The 15,736-nt window shown below is 42.6% G+C and overlaps 1 protein-coding gene across 2 annotated transcripts in view; it reads right to left on the bottom strand.

Moving 5' to 3' along the window:
* The window catches only part of Rab4 (RAS oncogene family member Rab4), a 140,526-nt gene that overhangs the window by 39,686 nt on the left and 85,104 nt on the right, over positions 1 to 15,736 (bottom strand). For both annotated transcript variants that reach the window (XM_067086504.1, XM_067086506.1), the window contains 2 exons: positions 8,777 to 8,994; positions 8,242 to 8,337 (listed from right to left, as the gene is read on the bottom strand). In XM_067086504.1, coding sequence (XP_066942605.1) covers positions 8,242 to 8,337; positions 8,777 to 8,994 — 314 coding nt within the window. The remainder of the gene's footprint in view (positions 1 to 8,241; positions 8,338 to 8,776; positions 8,995 to 15,736) is intronic.

Genomic DNA, 15,736 nt, shown 5'->3' with positions numbered 1-15,736 from the left:
AAGAACTGCTATAAATAAGCATATACTGTACAGCCTTATCAAAATAGAATGTCTTGCTGAATCACATGATATAAGTCTAATACTGAGCAAACGATTATACCTCGTCTAAAATCCATGTAATATGTCACACATAAAAATTACAGAGTACAAAAGTGGTCGATTTTGCATAAAAAATGGGCATGGACAGGTGCAGGAAAAGTAGTACTGTGCAGTAGAAGGTAATTATTCAGAAGATGCACCCCCTCATAGATTGCGTTATTTAATACTGGGTCAACCCCTCTGATCCCACCTTCCTAGTGTGAGTTTTTTTTTTCTTTTCAGCACTGAGTGACCTGTTGGTCCCAGTGCTAGGCATCTGTTGAAATTTTTTATGCTGATACTGAACTGGGAACCTGTACAGCAAATTATTAATAAACTTGTATCATTTATACCTGTATGTCATTTAATTACTTTTTTATATTTAGTATTTGTTTAGTGTGTGTTGACAAGAGGGGGACCATCTCTGGTCCAGAAAAATCAATAACCTGGTATGGCCTAGGAACCAAGGAAGCCAGAAAATCAATGATCTACCTGTATTAGGGAATAAATCTACACTGGGTAGTTACTGTATGATTTATTTCCCAAGACTACTGAAATCAACCACTGCTCTTGCTCCATATCTGCAGTAACTTAACCCTTAAACGCCTACTGGACGTATCATACATCGACTAAAATTGTCTGTTGGGTGCCGAGTGGACGTACCATACGCCGACTACAAAAATTTCAACCTTCGGTCAACTTTTGACTCGACCGAAATGGTCAAAACGCAATTGTAAGCTAAAACTCTTACATTCTAGTAATATTCAATCATGTACCTTCATTTTGCAACAAATTGGAAGTCTCTAGTACAATATTTCGATTTATGGTGAATTTTTTAAAAAACTTTTTCTTATGCATGGCGGTAACTCAGCCGAAAAATTTCATAAATTCTTTCGTCATTTTGTCATAATTTTTGCACTGTTCTATATTAGCCGTTACATAATTTTTGCACTGTTCTATATTAGCCATTACATAAAGTTTTATATATGAAAATGTGTGCAATTTCATGTACAATACAGCAAAATACAACCCATAGTTGTCGCTTTTATCAGTTTGGAAATATTTTCATATAAATCACGATAACTGCCAAAATTTCAACCTTCGGTCAACTTTGACTCGATCGAAATGGTCAAAAAAACGCAATTGTAAGCTAAAACTCTTACATTCTAGTAATATCCAATCATTTACCTTCATTTTGCAACCAATTGGAAGTCTCTAGCACAATATTTCGATTTATGGTGAATTTTTGAAAAAACTTTTTCCTTACGTCCAGCCAGAAATTCTTTCACGTTGTCGTAATGTTTGCACTGTTTTATATTAGTCGTTACATAAAGTTTTATATATCGAAATGTGCGCAATTTCATGTAGAATACAACAGAAAATAACCCATGGTTGTAGCTTTTATCAGTTTTGAAATATTTTCATATAAATCACGATAACTGCCAAAATTTCAACCTTCGGTCAACTTTAACTCAACCAAAATGGTAAAAACGCAATTATAAGCTAAAACTCTTACATTCTAGTAATATTCAATCATGTACCTTCATTTTGCAACAAACTGGAAGTCTCTAGCACAATATTTCGATTTATGGTGAATTTCTGAAAAAAAATTTTTCCTTACGTCTCATGCTGTAACTCGGCCAACATCTCAGAAATTCTTTCGTCATGTTGTCGTAATGTTTGCATCGTTTTACATTAGTCGTTACATAAACTTTTTTATATGAAAATGTGCGCAATTTCATGTAGAATACAACGGAAAATAGCTCATGGTTGTAGCTTTTATCAGTTTTGAAATATTTTCACATAAATCACGATAACTGCCAAAATTTCAACCTTCGGTCAACTTTAACTCGACCGAAATGGTAAAAAAAAAATTGTAAGCTAAATCTCTTACATTCTAGTAATATTCAATCGTTTACCTTCATTTTGCAATAAATTGGAAGTCTCTAGCATAATATTTCGATTTATGGTGAATTTTTTAAAAACATTTTCCTTACGCTGCTATGCGTAACTTGCCGAACATCTCAGAAATTCTTTCGTCTCATTGTCGTAATATTTGCACCGTTTTATATTAGTCGTTACATAAAGTTTTATATATGAAAATGTGTGCAATTTCATGTACAATACAACAAAAAATAACTCATGGTTGTAGCTTTTACCAGTTTTGAAATATTTTCATATAAATCACGATAAATAGAAAACATTCGACTTTCGGTCAACTTTAACTCGATCGAAATGGTCGAAAACTGCAATTGTAAGCTAAAACACTTACAGTCTAGTAATATTCAATCAATTAGCTTCATTTTTCAACAAACGGGAAGTCTCTAGCACAATATTTCGATTTATGGTGAATTTTTGAAAAAAACATTTTTTTACGTCTTAGCGTTACGAATTCATGTATCATTTTGTGATAATATTTTCTCTGTGTTGCTTTGATCGTTTTAAAATTTGTTATATACCAAAATCATCGCAATTTAGTGTACAATACAACTAAAAAAAATTAACTCATTAGCTTTAACCGTTTTGCTTACAGCGCGATTTGTATACAATTATATACGAGTTTTTTTTCGCTGTCATATATTCCAATATTTATATATGATAATGATATTTTTTTCATTTCTGATGGTTGCATACTAAACTTCAGGCAATGACAAAAAAATGAGCCAAAAATGAACTCTTAATCTTAAAAACTAAGCGTGCTGTGATTTTTTGAAAAAAACTTTTTTTCCGCTTCGGCGCTAACTCACCGAACGCCGCCGGCATATGGGAGACGTTTTTGTAAATAGGGCTTCGGCGTTAAAGGGTTAACAATGTTCCTAAAAAAAAAAAACACGACAGTGTGAAGTGCTAGCGCTTCCACCACCTGGTGATACCTTTCAACATGTGGCTGACACAGAAGGTTGGACCACGGGAGAATCTCTCAGGACCTCTGATAACAGATCTAGCAGGGCCGGATACCACTTAGCATGCTGCCATTTGGGGGCCACCAGAGTCAGCCCGAGATTTAGGGTGGTCAACATTCTGATGATTACCCAACAAATCAAGAAAAATGGAGGGAAAACTTAAGCCACTAGATTTTTCCCATGGGTGCTGGAAGGTGTCCTCCATTGCAGACCTTGGGTCCAGCACTATCGAACAGAATATTGATAGTTTCCTTTTGTGCCAGGAGGCAAACAGGCCTATGTTCGGAGCTCTCCACAACTTGAAAAGCCTCTCCATTTGCTGGGGTGTAGGGACCATTCTTTCCCTAACACCTGACACTGACAACTGAGCTTGTCTGCCACTATATTTTGACTACCCAGAATGTATCTGGCAGACAGTTCTACCAAATGAGCTATCACCCACTTTTGCACCTGCACTGCCAACTGGTGTAGTGGGAGGTACACCAGTCCCCTTGATTGCTGACATATGCCACTACCAAGGTGTCATTCATCAACACCACAGAATGCCCCATTACTCATTCCTGAAACTCCTGAAGGGCCAGAAAAGCTGTCTTCAGTTCCAGGATGTTGATGTGGAGGTGCTTGTCCATTCTGGTCCCACACACCTGACATTAACAACTACTCCCCGTGTGCACCCCACCCCTCAGATGCATCCGAAAATAGAAGCATCTCTGGAGGAGTGCCAAGTGGCACTCCTACCATGAGATTTCTGTTGTCTAACCACCAACTTAATCTCTCCTTACTTCCTCCAACGAGGAACTGGAGGGTCTGTTGCTGGATACCTTAACTCCTTTAACCTCCACTGAAGGGAATGAAATGGAACCACCCATGAGGGACCAGCTTCTCCATAGATGACAGGTGACCCACAACTACCTGCCACTGTTGAGCAGGTTGCTCTTGTTGAGACAGAAACTTTTGTGCTACCTCCCTGAACTTACTGATATGAGAGTCTGATGGAAAAACTCTCACTGGTGCCGTGTCTATCAGCATGCCCAGGTACTTTGCCCTCTATTTGGGAGTAAGATCTGACTTCTCAAAGTTTAGAAACGCACCCAGGTTGTGACAAAATTTTAGATGATCTCTGTCCCATAGCAACTGCAGCAACAAACTCGCCAGGATTAGCCAAAAGATGAGATACCTCAACAGATGCATCACATGCAAATGGGCCCAAGCTAAAATCAGCAGGAACACTTGGGGGGTGGTTGAGCCCCAGACAGTGCCCTGAGCTAAAGCACTGTCCCCCCTAGGGTAAAGCAGAGGTACTTCCAATAAGATCGATAGATAGGTATTTGAAAATATGTATCCTTTGGGTTCACTGAAAGCATGTCACCCTCTCTGATAGAATCTAACACTGAGGAAACAGTTTCCATCTTGAACTGGATCTGGTGAATGAACCGGTTCAATGGAAAAGGATTGATGACTGATCTCCAACAACCTGTCGCCATCTCCAAGAACAGACGACTGTAAAAGACTAGAGACCAATCCCTTTCACTACTGAGGCAGAAGAAGGCTGGGTTCCTCTACAAGGGGCAGAGGAAGTCTAGGACTTTCTCTGACCCAATGAGAAAGGGCCAGCCTGACCTGAAGGTCATGCTGCAGTGCCATGCAAAGACCAGTAAGTCTTAGATACCACCTGGTAGACTAGCTTGTCGTTGTTCTTGAATCTAAGCTTTCCCATCACAGCCTTCACCTCATCCAAGGGAAGAGACTGGTCCGTTTCCGAGAGCCAAAGATAACTCTAGTCAGACAAAATGAGAGAACTGAGACAAAACAACATCTCTCCTCTTCAACATCAAGTTTGACCTCAAGTTTGCTGTCTGGAGGGCAAGGTATGTGACAGCCCTACTTCCAGACAGTGTCAGTCTCTCGAAGCATCCTCCTTCAAGAGAGTGATGTTGTCTAGAGATAGGGCTATCACCTACCTTGCCCTCCAGACAGCAAACCTGTGGTTAAACGTGATATTGATGAGAAGAGAGACTGTTTTGTCTCAATTCTCTTGATTCTTCTGACCAGAGACACCTTTGGCTCTGAGAAACAGACCAGTGATGAGATCCACCTCTCTCTTCCCTTGAAGTGAGGTGAGGGCTGCAGTGGAAAGGCTTAGAGTCGAGAACAATAACAAGCTGGTCTACCTGGCAAAGTCTAAGACGTCTTGGTCTTTGCGCAACACTGCAGCATGACCTTTGGGTCAGGCTGACCCTTCTCCAGCAGGTCAAAGAAAGTCCCAGACTTCCTCTGCCCTCCTCTCGAGGATGAGATCCTGGCCTCAGTAAATGACCAGAGCTCGAGCCAAGAGACAGTCTGGAGGGCTGACACTCCAAGGCTGCTGCCTCTGTTTGCAAGAGGGAGACTCCCTCCACACGGAGACAGTCAAGAAGTAACCCAGGACAGACGTGTCTTGTCTGGGTCTACCGACTATGACAGGTCAATCTGTGCCTTGGGTTCCTTCTGCGGCCACCATAAGGACCTGATGGCCAAAGAACAATCTGCAATACAAGCCACAGTCTCTTCCTTGAGGTCACTGAAGTATGATTCATCTTAATGACCTCATCAAAATGCCTCTAAAACTTGTGGGTGTCCTGGGGCATTGGACCATCAGGTTCCTCCATTTCCCGGTCCTCAAGAGTTGCTCCCTCTGCAGGCGAGGGACACTTGCCAGAGCCCCCTGGTGATCTCTCCACCACTTGGGAATACAGCCTGTCCAGTCCAAGGACCGAACCAGAAACATAAGCCTTTGGGTAGGACTTAGAGGGGATTGAGAATGGTCCTGGTCCCCAACCCTGGCCTGTCCATCTACTGGTAAACCACAAGGAGGTGGAGGGGACAGGTGAGGGATTACGGGGACCCTTGCCTAGCCTGGCAAAAACCAAAGCCTTGCCAGGTGAGCAAGGAAGTGAGCAGCTATAAACCCAAGGTGACAAAGTCTGCATGGGTTGGGAAGAGTGGTTCTGCTTACATAAACTTAGGTGGGGGCTGTCCCCTCAGCATGCCTGCCTTCTAAGAAGCCAGAGCTTCTCAGGAAGGAAAAACTCAACAGGGTACTCTTTTTACTAAGTCTGGGTGACCCAGCCAGACAGGCCATGTCACTATTCCGGGACCCCTGAGCCACTCCCTTTGAAGAACAGGAGGTGTGTGAAAGAGCACCTTCATGATCAGGTTTTACCTTCTCTTGCTAGGCTGTGCTGGCAGATGGGACTGAATCCATAGACTGGGAACCCTTCCTGGTCTGGTTAGGGGAACAAACTGGGCCTGTACTGGGAAACTGGGGGTCTGGAGAACCAATGGTAATGGTCGCACACTTGCACTTGGCAATGGGTGCAGTGGTACCACCAGCAAGAGCCCTGTCAATCCTCTCTACAGCAGAGGACTGACCACTGTAAGCTCAATGAGACAGGAAGACCTAGCAGCCCTCTTCTTCCTCTGCTAACTACCTTTGGAAGAAGGGAAGGAGGTAACATAACTCAACGACAAAGACGAAGACGGCGACAACTTCCTTCTCTTCCTCGCCTTCTCCTTCTTCCCAACTGCATCCAAGGTTAGCATCGAAGAGAACACATGGAGGAGTACCTCCCTCAGAGATGAAGAAGGCAACATCTGCCGGGCCATCACCAATGAGATGTGAGGATATACCTAGAAGGTGGGGGTGGTCTGAGAGCCAGTGGTGACAGTGACCATCAAAGTCATAATGGTCACAGTAAAAGCAGCGACAGACAACACCTCAGTTGCCTTCAAATGGCCAAGAAGAGAAGAAACACTGGGCTCACCCAAGATGCCCAGGGAGGGCCACACCTTCCTGAGCTGCTCATCTTCTGCCACACCTAGAAAGAAAGTTGGGTAAGGGTAAGGATCTTTCTTTCACCCCGAGAAAGAGCATTCTCCAGAGGAAAACTCTCCCTCACAACAAAGAGAGGCGAGATTTCAGTCTGGACATCCTCCCTAGCCCTCAAAGTTACTCTACCACATGTTCAATAGGAGTCAGCAAGGGGGAAAATACTCTCTTAGAGGTAGGATCAGTGGGGGGAGTTTGGCAGGTGGAAGAAAAGTACCAAACAGATCCTTCGGTGTCACCAGTGGAGTATTACAATCCGATGACACCAAGGAGACCTCTCTTTTTCTTCTTCCTAGCAACCATCACCCAGTGTTCAGATGGCCACACACCGCACTCTGAATGCAGAGCATTCTTGTTACATTCATGCCTCCTGCAGGAGGCACAGAGGGTTTGAGGATCTACTGTACCTCTAAAGAGGAGAGAAACCTATTAAAAAGCCTGTCCTTTTGAGGTAGAATGCTGCCATGATTGAGAGGTTTGGCTCATCATTCTTTATTTCACAAAACTCAACAACAATCATACAAAACAAAAATAAATACTAAGAGAGCATAAAGGAAAGCAAATGGCGAGCTGGGCAGAGAGTCTGCACAAATGTCCAAATACAACAGTAGCCAGAAGCAAAGTTGGGGTGATAACAGAGAGGTGGGTAGGGCTTCCCCCTACCTGTCGATAGCTAATAACCTTGTCTGAAAGTTAAATGGCCATTCCAGCTGGCATTCACAACCTAAATCCTATGTAAAAAATGAAGATTTGTATTTGTGTAGGAAATGAGGCAAACCTATCAAATTATAAATAAAACAAATGAAATATAATACAATACGGTAACTACTGATAGGAGAGTTGCTGTATAACAGTACATTACTTGTGATAAAACCATTCTAGTCTGTGGGTAAAACCAGGTAGGCTACATGCCTACTATACTGTGTGTTGTTTCCAAGAAAGAGAAAATGAGGGGGTTTGTTTTTTTTCAAAGTGTATTTATACATTATACAGTATTTTGTTACAATTATGGGAAAATATGGTAGATAACTGCCTACTGCATAATGTTTTTAGTTTAAACCGTGATGGTTGTTGTTTATAAACATACTGAGTGTTCATGGTTATGTGTTATTGACAAGGTAGGGGAGTAAGGGTACGGATTTGCTGTTTTATATCCACAGTGATTTTCACTTGACCTTATCTGGATTTCGCTCATACCCAACAGGGCCCTGGCTCTATTAATCCAGATAACTGAGATTACTACACTGATTATGACTTTCTGCCTTACAATTGTAAATTTTTATAAGTAACATATTTAAGTGATCAAATTTAAAGACTAGTTTTCCCTTGGTAATTTGATATAACAAAATGTGTAGAATATAATTATACCAGGAGATCTGAGCACAACCATACCTGTTTCAATCTTTGCAAGAATACTTTTGGCACATTTTAGGAATGCCTCTTCAACATTTTCCCCCGTCAGCGCACTTGCTTCCATAAACATAAGCTCTGAAAAATGAGAGAGTGGCCAATGCATTAAGACTCATTTTTAGAAGTGGGAAAAAATGAATGATAATAAAAGACACACCTTCACTTCATGCTATTCATATCAAACACTGATTTTCAAGACAAACTCAAGTGTACCTGATAATTTCCTCTATTCAAAACTGGTAGTATGCAATTTCACTCTCAACTATATCTCCCAGCATTATGCACAAGCATTACATAATAATTTTAATATCAACTAAAGTATCTCCTTGGATGTTTCAAACGGTATAACACTAAAAAATGTTCCAGCAAAACATTCACATACATCCTTACAATGTAAATAATTTAAGTATAGTTTTTTTTTAAGATAATACTGGTGAGGAGCCAGACAATATTGATGGGTTTATTACTGTATACAGTACTTGAAAATCACTGTGAAATTAATATTTCAGCGGCTTACCATTTTCTTGACAAAAGCGTGAGGCCTCCATAAAAGTAACCTGCCGTTCATCTTCTAAGTCTTTTTTGTTTCCTACGCAGAGGATCATGATGTTTGGTGAAGCTAATGTTCTTGCATCTCCTAGCCAATTACCAAGGGCATTGTAACTGTCCCGGGAAGTCAAGTCGTACACTAACAAAGCTCCCGCAGCACCCCGGTAATAAGATCTCGTAACAGATCTGCAAGTTTATCAAGAAAATTATTACATAAATATAAGCAAAAAAGCAATGTCTTACAGCACACACACACAGTTGAAGAAATTCACAGAAAAAAGTACTGCATGTGTATTGGGAATCAGCGTACCACCTTGTCACTGAAGAACAGTTTTAGTCACAAATTATATGCTTTTGCTGACTTCAAAATTGCATATTGTCGTAAAAGTGTTTTGTAAATTGCCTACAAATATACTCTTGCAAAATTAGACCTTATAACACAACAGGTTACCTGAAGTTGTTCTGATTATAAAAAACACAAGTCTATCTTATCAGCAGTAATGAAGTACAACATCCATACAAAATATAAATACACTGATATGGGCCTGAAGAATCACACCACACATAAGCAAGTACCAGAGGAATGTGGGCTGTATAGCCTCAAAGATAGATGAAGATCTCAAAGGACCAAGATAATATGACCATGTGGTGAGAAGGAACAATCTGCTGCAAAGTGGAAGATATGGGAAAACTTAGAAGTTCATGGATGATGATGATTATTAGCCTTCCCACACAAACACCATACAGTACATTAGTCCACAAAGAATGACATTTTAACAGCCCTTCCCATTAAGCACATCACTGTATGAACCTGTCATTCTTTATATCAAAATAGCAAATTTTTTAAGTAATTTGAATTTTTTCTAACATACAAACTTGAAGTTCTTTATATAAGATTTTGCTTGCAAGCATGAGCTGGAACAGCCATTTAAACTTTACTGGCAAGGAAGTTAACTACTGATAAGTAGGGGGAAGCCCCACCCACCTGTCAGCCTGCACTTCACTCTGGCTTTCGGTCCAGATGCCAGATGAGAGGGGTGGCAAAGGTAGGCCATTCATGTAAAGAACTTCAGTTTCATGTATTAGGATAAACAAAAATCACTCTTAAAATCTGCTGTTTGCTCTTACAAAAAAACAAACCTTTGTTCTTTACATGGGAGAGACACAAATTGGTGGGAGAAAATTTGGGAACTCTCTGAACTGACTGGTAGGTTTGCCCAGCCAAGGGTGTCACAATCCAAGAATCGTTCCAGGTTCTGTCAAACTCTAAACAATAATGTTTCAACACCTGCAACTGAAATATGGGAAATGAATATAAAAAGAAACTCTCACAACACTACAACACATTTATTCACAACCTTTTTTACAAAGAAAACAAAATGTTTCCCCTTTGCTCTCATTCAATGCAACGCTAAACAAAATAAATCTAAGCAGTTATAGATAGGGGGAACAGGTTGCAAGGTAGAAGATGTAACAGAAGGGCGGCTGGGAACTCAGCAGAGATGTTGCTGGTATGATGACCTCGGGCTCATAGACGTCACAATAGGGATGTCTTTAAGATGAGGCAGCAAATGCTGTTTCTCCAAGAATCCAGAGATTGTGCAAATGGAGGGCAGGAAGGGCTGCAGACTCGTCCTTGCTACAGGCAGGAAGGGCTGACTACTTCACATTGTCACAGGCAGGAAGGGCTTAGCATCTACTCCTCTATACAAGCAGGAAGGGCTGACTACTTTTCTTCGTCACTGGTATGTAGGCTCACTGCTTCACCTCGTCTCGAACATGGAGGGCTTAGGGAATGAATGATTTTGAGTTATCTGGCATCATGACAACTGGGTCACTGATGCTGATATCAATTAAATGAACAACATAACTACTATAAAAACAATAAACAGATAAAAAACTGAAATATGATATTTTTGCGAGAAGACCAGCGTCGATAATAAATCTAAAAAAGGGATTTTGACAAAGGAAAAATCTATTTCTGGGGGAAGACCTGTGTCGCCCAGTGAAATGTCCCATATAGCACACATTTCTAGGTATAAATATTTGCTAGATATACCAGAGAAAAAAGCTATACAGCTAATAGGATGCCAGAGTTACTACCTCTGGAGCGATCATCCCTATAGGATGTCGGTATGTCATCTAGGAGCGAGTGGAAGCCACTACCACAGATGCTTAACCCAAATAGACCTCTCCTCTCCCAAAACCCCTCTACCTAAGGGGTGCCGTTACAGCGGTCCTACTCCGCTCGCTACTACTACTTCTACCCAGAACCTTCATCCCGAAATAGCACCCAAGCTTAGGCAAGCCTAGGGTGGGAAAAAAGAGAGGGAAGGGTTCACTGGGCGACACAGGTCTTCCCCCAGAAACAGATTTTTCCTTTGTCAAAATCCCTTTTCTGGGATCGACCTGTGTCGCCGAGTGAAATAGTAGCAGAGAATTGGCCATAAAAGCTTGTTAAATATAAAAGGTCAAATGTCAAAATCAAAAATTTTACTAAGGAAAATAAAATTAATTTTGAATATGCTTTTTACTTATCCAAATAGTATAACAAATTATTTAAATTTGCATATGTTAAGTAAAGTATACAAAACAATGTAGCTAAAGATATTGCTTTAACAATCTAACTAAAAACCATCACCTAAATTAACAAAAATTGGTGAAAATTTTAACAAGGATGGTAGGTACAAAGACAGGAGTGGTTTGTGAAGCAACCCAAACCCAGTCAACAAGGTAGAAAGGCAGGGAATACAAGCGAGGCAGGTAGGTGAGAGGTATACCAATTGGTAGGGCAAGCAAACTAAATTACAAAAGGGATTTTGACAAAGGAAAAATCTATTTCTGGGGGAAGACCTGTGTCACCCGGTGAAATTGGTTCCATTTAGCACATTTCAAGGTATAAGAATTGCTATATATACCAGAGAAAAAGCTATCTAGAATGCCGGGGTTACTACCCCCAGTTCGCTCATCTATAATAGATGTCGGTATACACAAAGGGTGAGTGTTGCCACTGCCACAGGCCTCTGCCTTGTAGAGATCCCAAATCTCAAAATCCCGGAAAGCGAGGGGCCGTCCCATACCCGACGCCCATCTCCCAGCCAACCAACACCTCAGCCGCCATCTTGGCCTCATTCCAAGTTAGCACCCCCGCCCCCCGCCAAGCTTGGTATGCCATTCAGGGGGGAAAGAAGAATAGGGGTGGGTCACCGGGTGACACAGGTCTTCCCCCAGAAATAGATTTTTCCTTTGTCAAAATCCCTTTTCTGGGTTCGACCTGTGTCACCCGGTGAAATCGTAACAGAGAAATAATCATACAAAGCTTGGTGAAGCCCTCTGACAACTACTGTGATGGAGATAAATAAAACTATAAGTAATTACTGAGTTTTAATTACCCAAGTAGCAAAAATAAGACATGATTAATAATATAGGATAAGACATGATTAATAACATAGGGCATACAGACACAAAATATTGGTTAACACCAAGACACTTAAATGCTAACAAAAAGGGGAATAAAAGCAATATGCAACATGGTCAGGAGTCAGGCTGTGAAGCATACCTGACCTAAGGATAGACGGCAAGGTGAGTAAATGAGGCAGGTAGGCGAGAGAGGAAAAGGGACAGGATAACTAAGATTACATAGGCTAATCTAGAGCAGAAGGGACAATACTTCCTGCAGCCACTGTGGAAAATTTTAGGGCCTCTAGAGATTTAAGGTAGTGGCGTTTGAATACTGATGGTGATTTCCAACCCGTATATTTTTTAAGATCCTCAAAGTTCATATTATAAAAATAATTAGTGGAGGTGGCCACTGCTCGGATATCATGAACCTTAGGTACTGAATCCGGGTTAGCTTGCCTAATAAAATACAGTATTTGTTGCCTGATGGCCTTTAAGGAAATGGTTCCTCCACCTTCCCTAACAAAAAGAGGGCCAGACATTATATTAGAAGTTCTATCTAAATAAGCCTTTAAAGTAGTGACTGGAAATAAGGACAGATCCTGTGGAAGGGGGATAGCCTTCCAAGGGGACCATCTATCTTGTGGATCTTCATTCTTAGCTAAAAACTTGAGATCCGGGGATAACAGAACTTCTCCTGACGGGAGGAAATCAACATGGTTCGGTTCTCTAGAGAGAGCGGACAGTTCAGAAATTCTGGCACCTGAAGCTAGGCTAATTAAGAATAACGTTTTCCTTAACAGACTCGAATATGAACACCGTTCATTATCAGTGTCCGATGCTAATTTAAGTACGTCATTTAAGAACCAGGAAACCGTGTGGGGACGGGTTGCTGTTCTCAAACGAGCGCATGCTCTAGGGATTGATGAAAAATATGAGTCCGTTAAGTTAATATTGAAACCATGTAAAAATATCTTTTTTAAAGCCGACTTTGCTGTAGTAATAGTACTAGAGGCCAGTCCTTTTTCAAATAATGACCTGAAGAACAAGATTGCAAGGTTCATGGTCATCTCTTTAGCTTCAGATTCTCTCAGGAATAATGCTAACTTTTTAACTGCTGAGTCATATTGTTTGAGGGTAGATTCCCTTTTGTCAGATTCTAAGAACAGTGTATTAATAGGATCAATATTAGCATCTTTCTGAGCTGCGAATTTCATGAAGTCCATAAAGCCAGGGCATTTAGAATTCTTGAGGAAGCTGACACAGTCCGAGTTTGTACTATTTGTGTCAATTTTGGCCTGGGGATTTGTATGCACCAGAGTTTCAACTCTAGAAGAAGAGGAAACCAACTGCTCTTCAGCCATTTGGGTGCCACCAGGGCCACTTGACCTTTGAATGACCTGAGGTTGTGTAAAACGGAACTGGCAGAACATAGTGGACCACGTTCCTTGAACTTTTTTGTGTTGGGAATATCCTCCCCACCCGCTCAGGGAAGCATCCATGTGGATCACCAACGACGGAGGAGGAAATTGGAGAGGTACTGACCTTGACAAACTCTTGACTGTTGACCACGGTCGAAGTCTTTTCCTCAACACCAGCGGAATTAGGGACACCTTGTCTCTGAATCTGTTGTTGGCTCGTCTCCACCACACTCTGTTTATGTCTTTCAGTTTGGCTTTCAGAAGCAAGTCTGTTACAGATGCGAACTGAAGAGAACCTAGGACTCTTTCCTGGGTACGACGAGAGGCTTTTCTGTTTTTGAGGAACTGCCTGGTGGCTTTGGCTATTTCCCTCCTTTTGGCTGGCAGAAGAGACAGTTTGTGTGAGTCCAGATCCCACTGGATTCCTAACCATTGAAATCGAGCCTCCGGAGCTAGGCGGGATTTCTCCCTGTTTATTTGAAAGCCTAGGGATTCCAGGAAGCTGATCACTATGGCTGTTGCTCTCTGACATTCCTTGGCGTTGGATGCCCAAATTATCCAATCGTCTAGGTATGCGGCTAACATGATCCCCTGGGACCGCAGTTGCTGGACTACTGTTTCTGCCAGTTTGGTGAAGATTCTGGGCGCTATGTTGAGCCCGAATGGCATGACTCTGAACGAGTAAGCTTGTTTTCCTAGTCTGAACCCTAGGTAAGGAGAGAAATTTCTACAATCAGGACGTGATAATAGGCGTCTGAAAGATCTATAGAGGTGGTGACGGCTCCACGGGGAAGTAGGGTCCGCACCTGCGAGATTGTAAGCATGCGAAACTTGTCGCATTGAATGTATAAATTGAGACGAGACAAGTCTAGGATTACTCTTTGCTGACTGGAGCCTTTCTTTGGAACGCTGAACAGTCTGCCTTGAAATTTCAGGTGTCTCATTTTCTTTATAGCCCTCTTTTGAAGCAGGTCCTTTACAATGTCCAGGAGGGCTTTGGATGGGGACTGATGGAATCTGACTAGCGGAGGAGGACCTCTGCTCCAGCTCCATCCCAGACCTTTGGAGACTATGCTGTGGGCCCACGGTCTGAAGGTCCATCGGTCCCAAAGAGATACAACCTCCTGCCTACCTGAGGAGACTCATTGGGCGGGAGAGGGCTTACCTCCTCTACTACCTCGGCCTCCTCTCCCTCGAGAGAGGAACGTGTGGCGCAGACCCTACCTCTGTAGGAGGCTCTGGCTCTACTTCCCCTCGCGTTCCTATTAAAGCCCCGAAACGCCCCCTGGCTTTCAAACAAAGCATTGAAAGCCGGGGACGCCACGAAGGTTGGAGAAGCAAGGGTATGCTGAGCCGGCTGCATCAGCACAAACTGTTGCTGAGGCTGGGCTTTTGAAGTCGAGGGCTGACCGATCTGGGAGACCGGTACAGCCTGTAGCATAGTCTGGGTGTGAGGTCTTTTGTACCTCCTGAACCTTTTCCCTGATTTGGCTTGAGGTCCGGCGGACTTGGTGGCCTTCCTTTTGAAGGGGAGACCCCAGCGGGAGCGGAGGCTTTGATTTGCCCTGGTTGCCTCCGCCAGGGCATTGTTAACCTCATCCTCCGGAAAGATATTGGCGCCCCAAATAGAGCTCCTCATGAGCCTATTGGGTTCATGCCTTATAGTGGCGTCCGCAAAGATGTGTCTCCGGCAATTCATCCTCGCCACTATGAAGTCGTACAGGTCCGCCTGGAATCCTGCCAACAGGGATTTGGTTAGGACCTGGAAGAGAGGTTCTTCGGTGTAGGTCACAGCCGTTGCCTCCGTCAGAGTCAAGGAATGCAGGGAGCGACTCAACCTGCACCTGGCTTCAAATTCCGCTTTTAGAAGAGCCTCCGGAATCTTGGGAAGCTGTTCACTGAAGAGGATGAAGCGTGCACTCGGGGGTCGAGTTTGCCCACCGTGAACGTGGCCGGAGCTCCCAGCCAAAATTCCAAATCTCCGGGGAAGACAAGAGAGGTGGGATCTGTCTCCCAGAGTTGAGGTAGCGGCTTACCCTCGATGCCTGCCTGACTAGTCAGCAGTGCTACCTTAGTCATGCAGGGGGTAGGGATGGCATCCCCTACTG

Source organism: Macrobrachium rosenbergii, chromosome 42, assembly GCF_040412425.1.
Source record: "Macrobrachium rosenbergii isolate ZJJX-2024 chromosome 42, ASM4041242v1, whole genome shotgun sequence".
NCBI classification, from domain to species: Eukaryota; Metazoa; Arthropoda; class Malacostraca; order Decapoda; family Palaemonidae; genus Macrobrachium; species Macrobrachium rosenbergii.
Note: the sequence above shows the minus strand (reverse complement) of the source record. Positions and strands in the feature narration are given on the sequence as shown.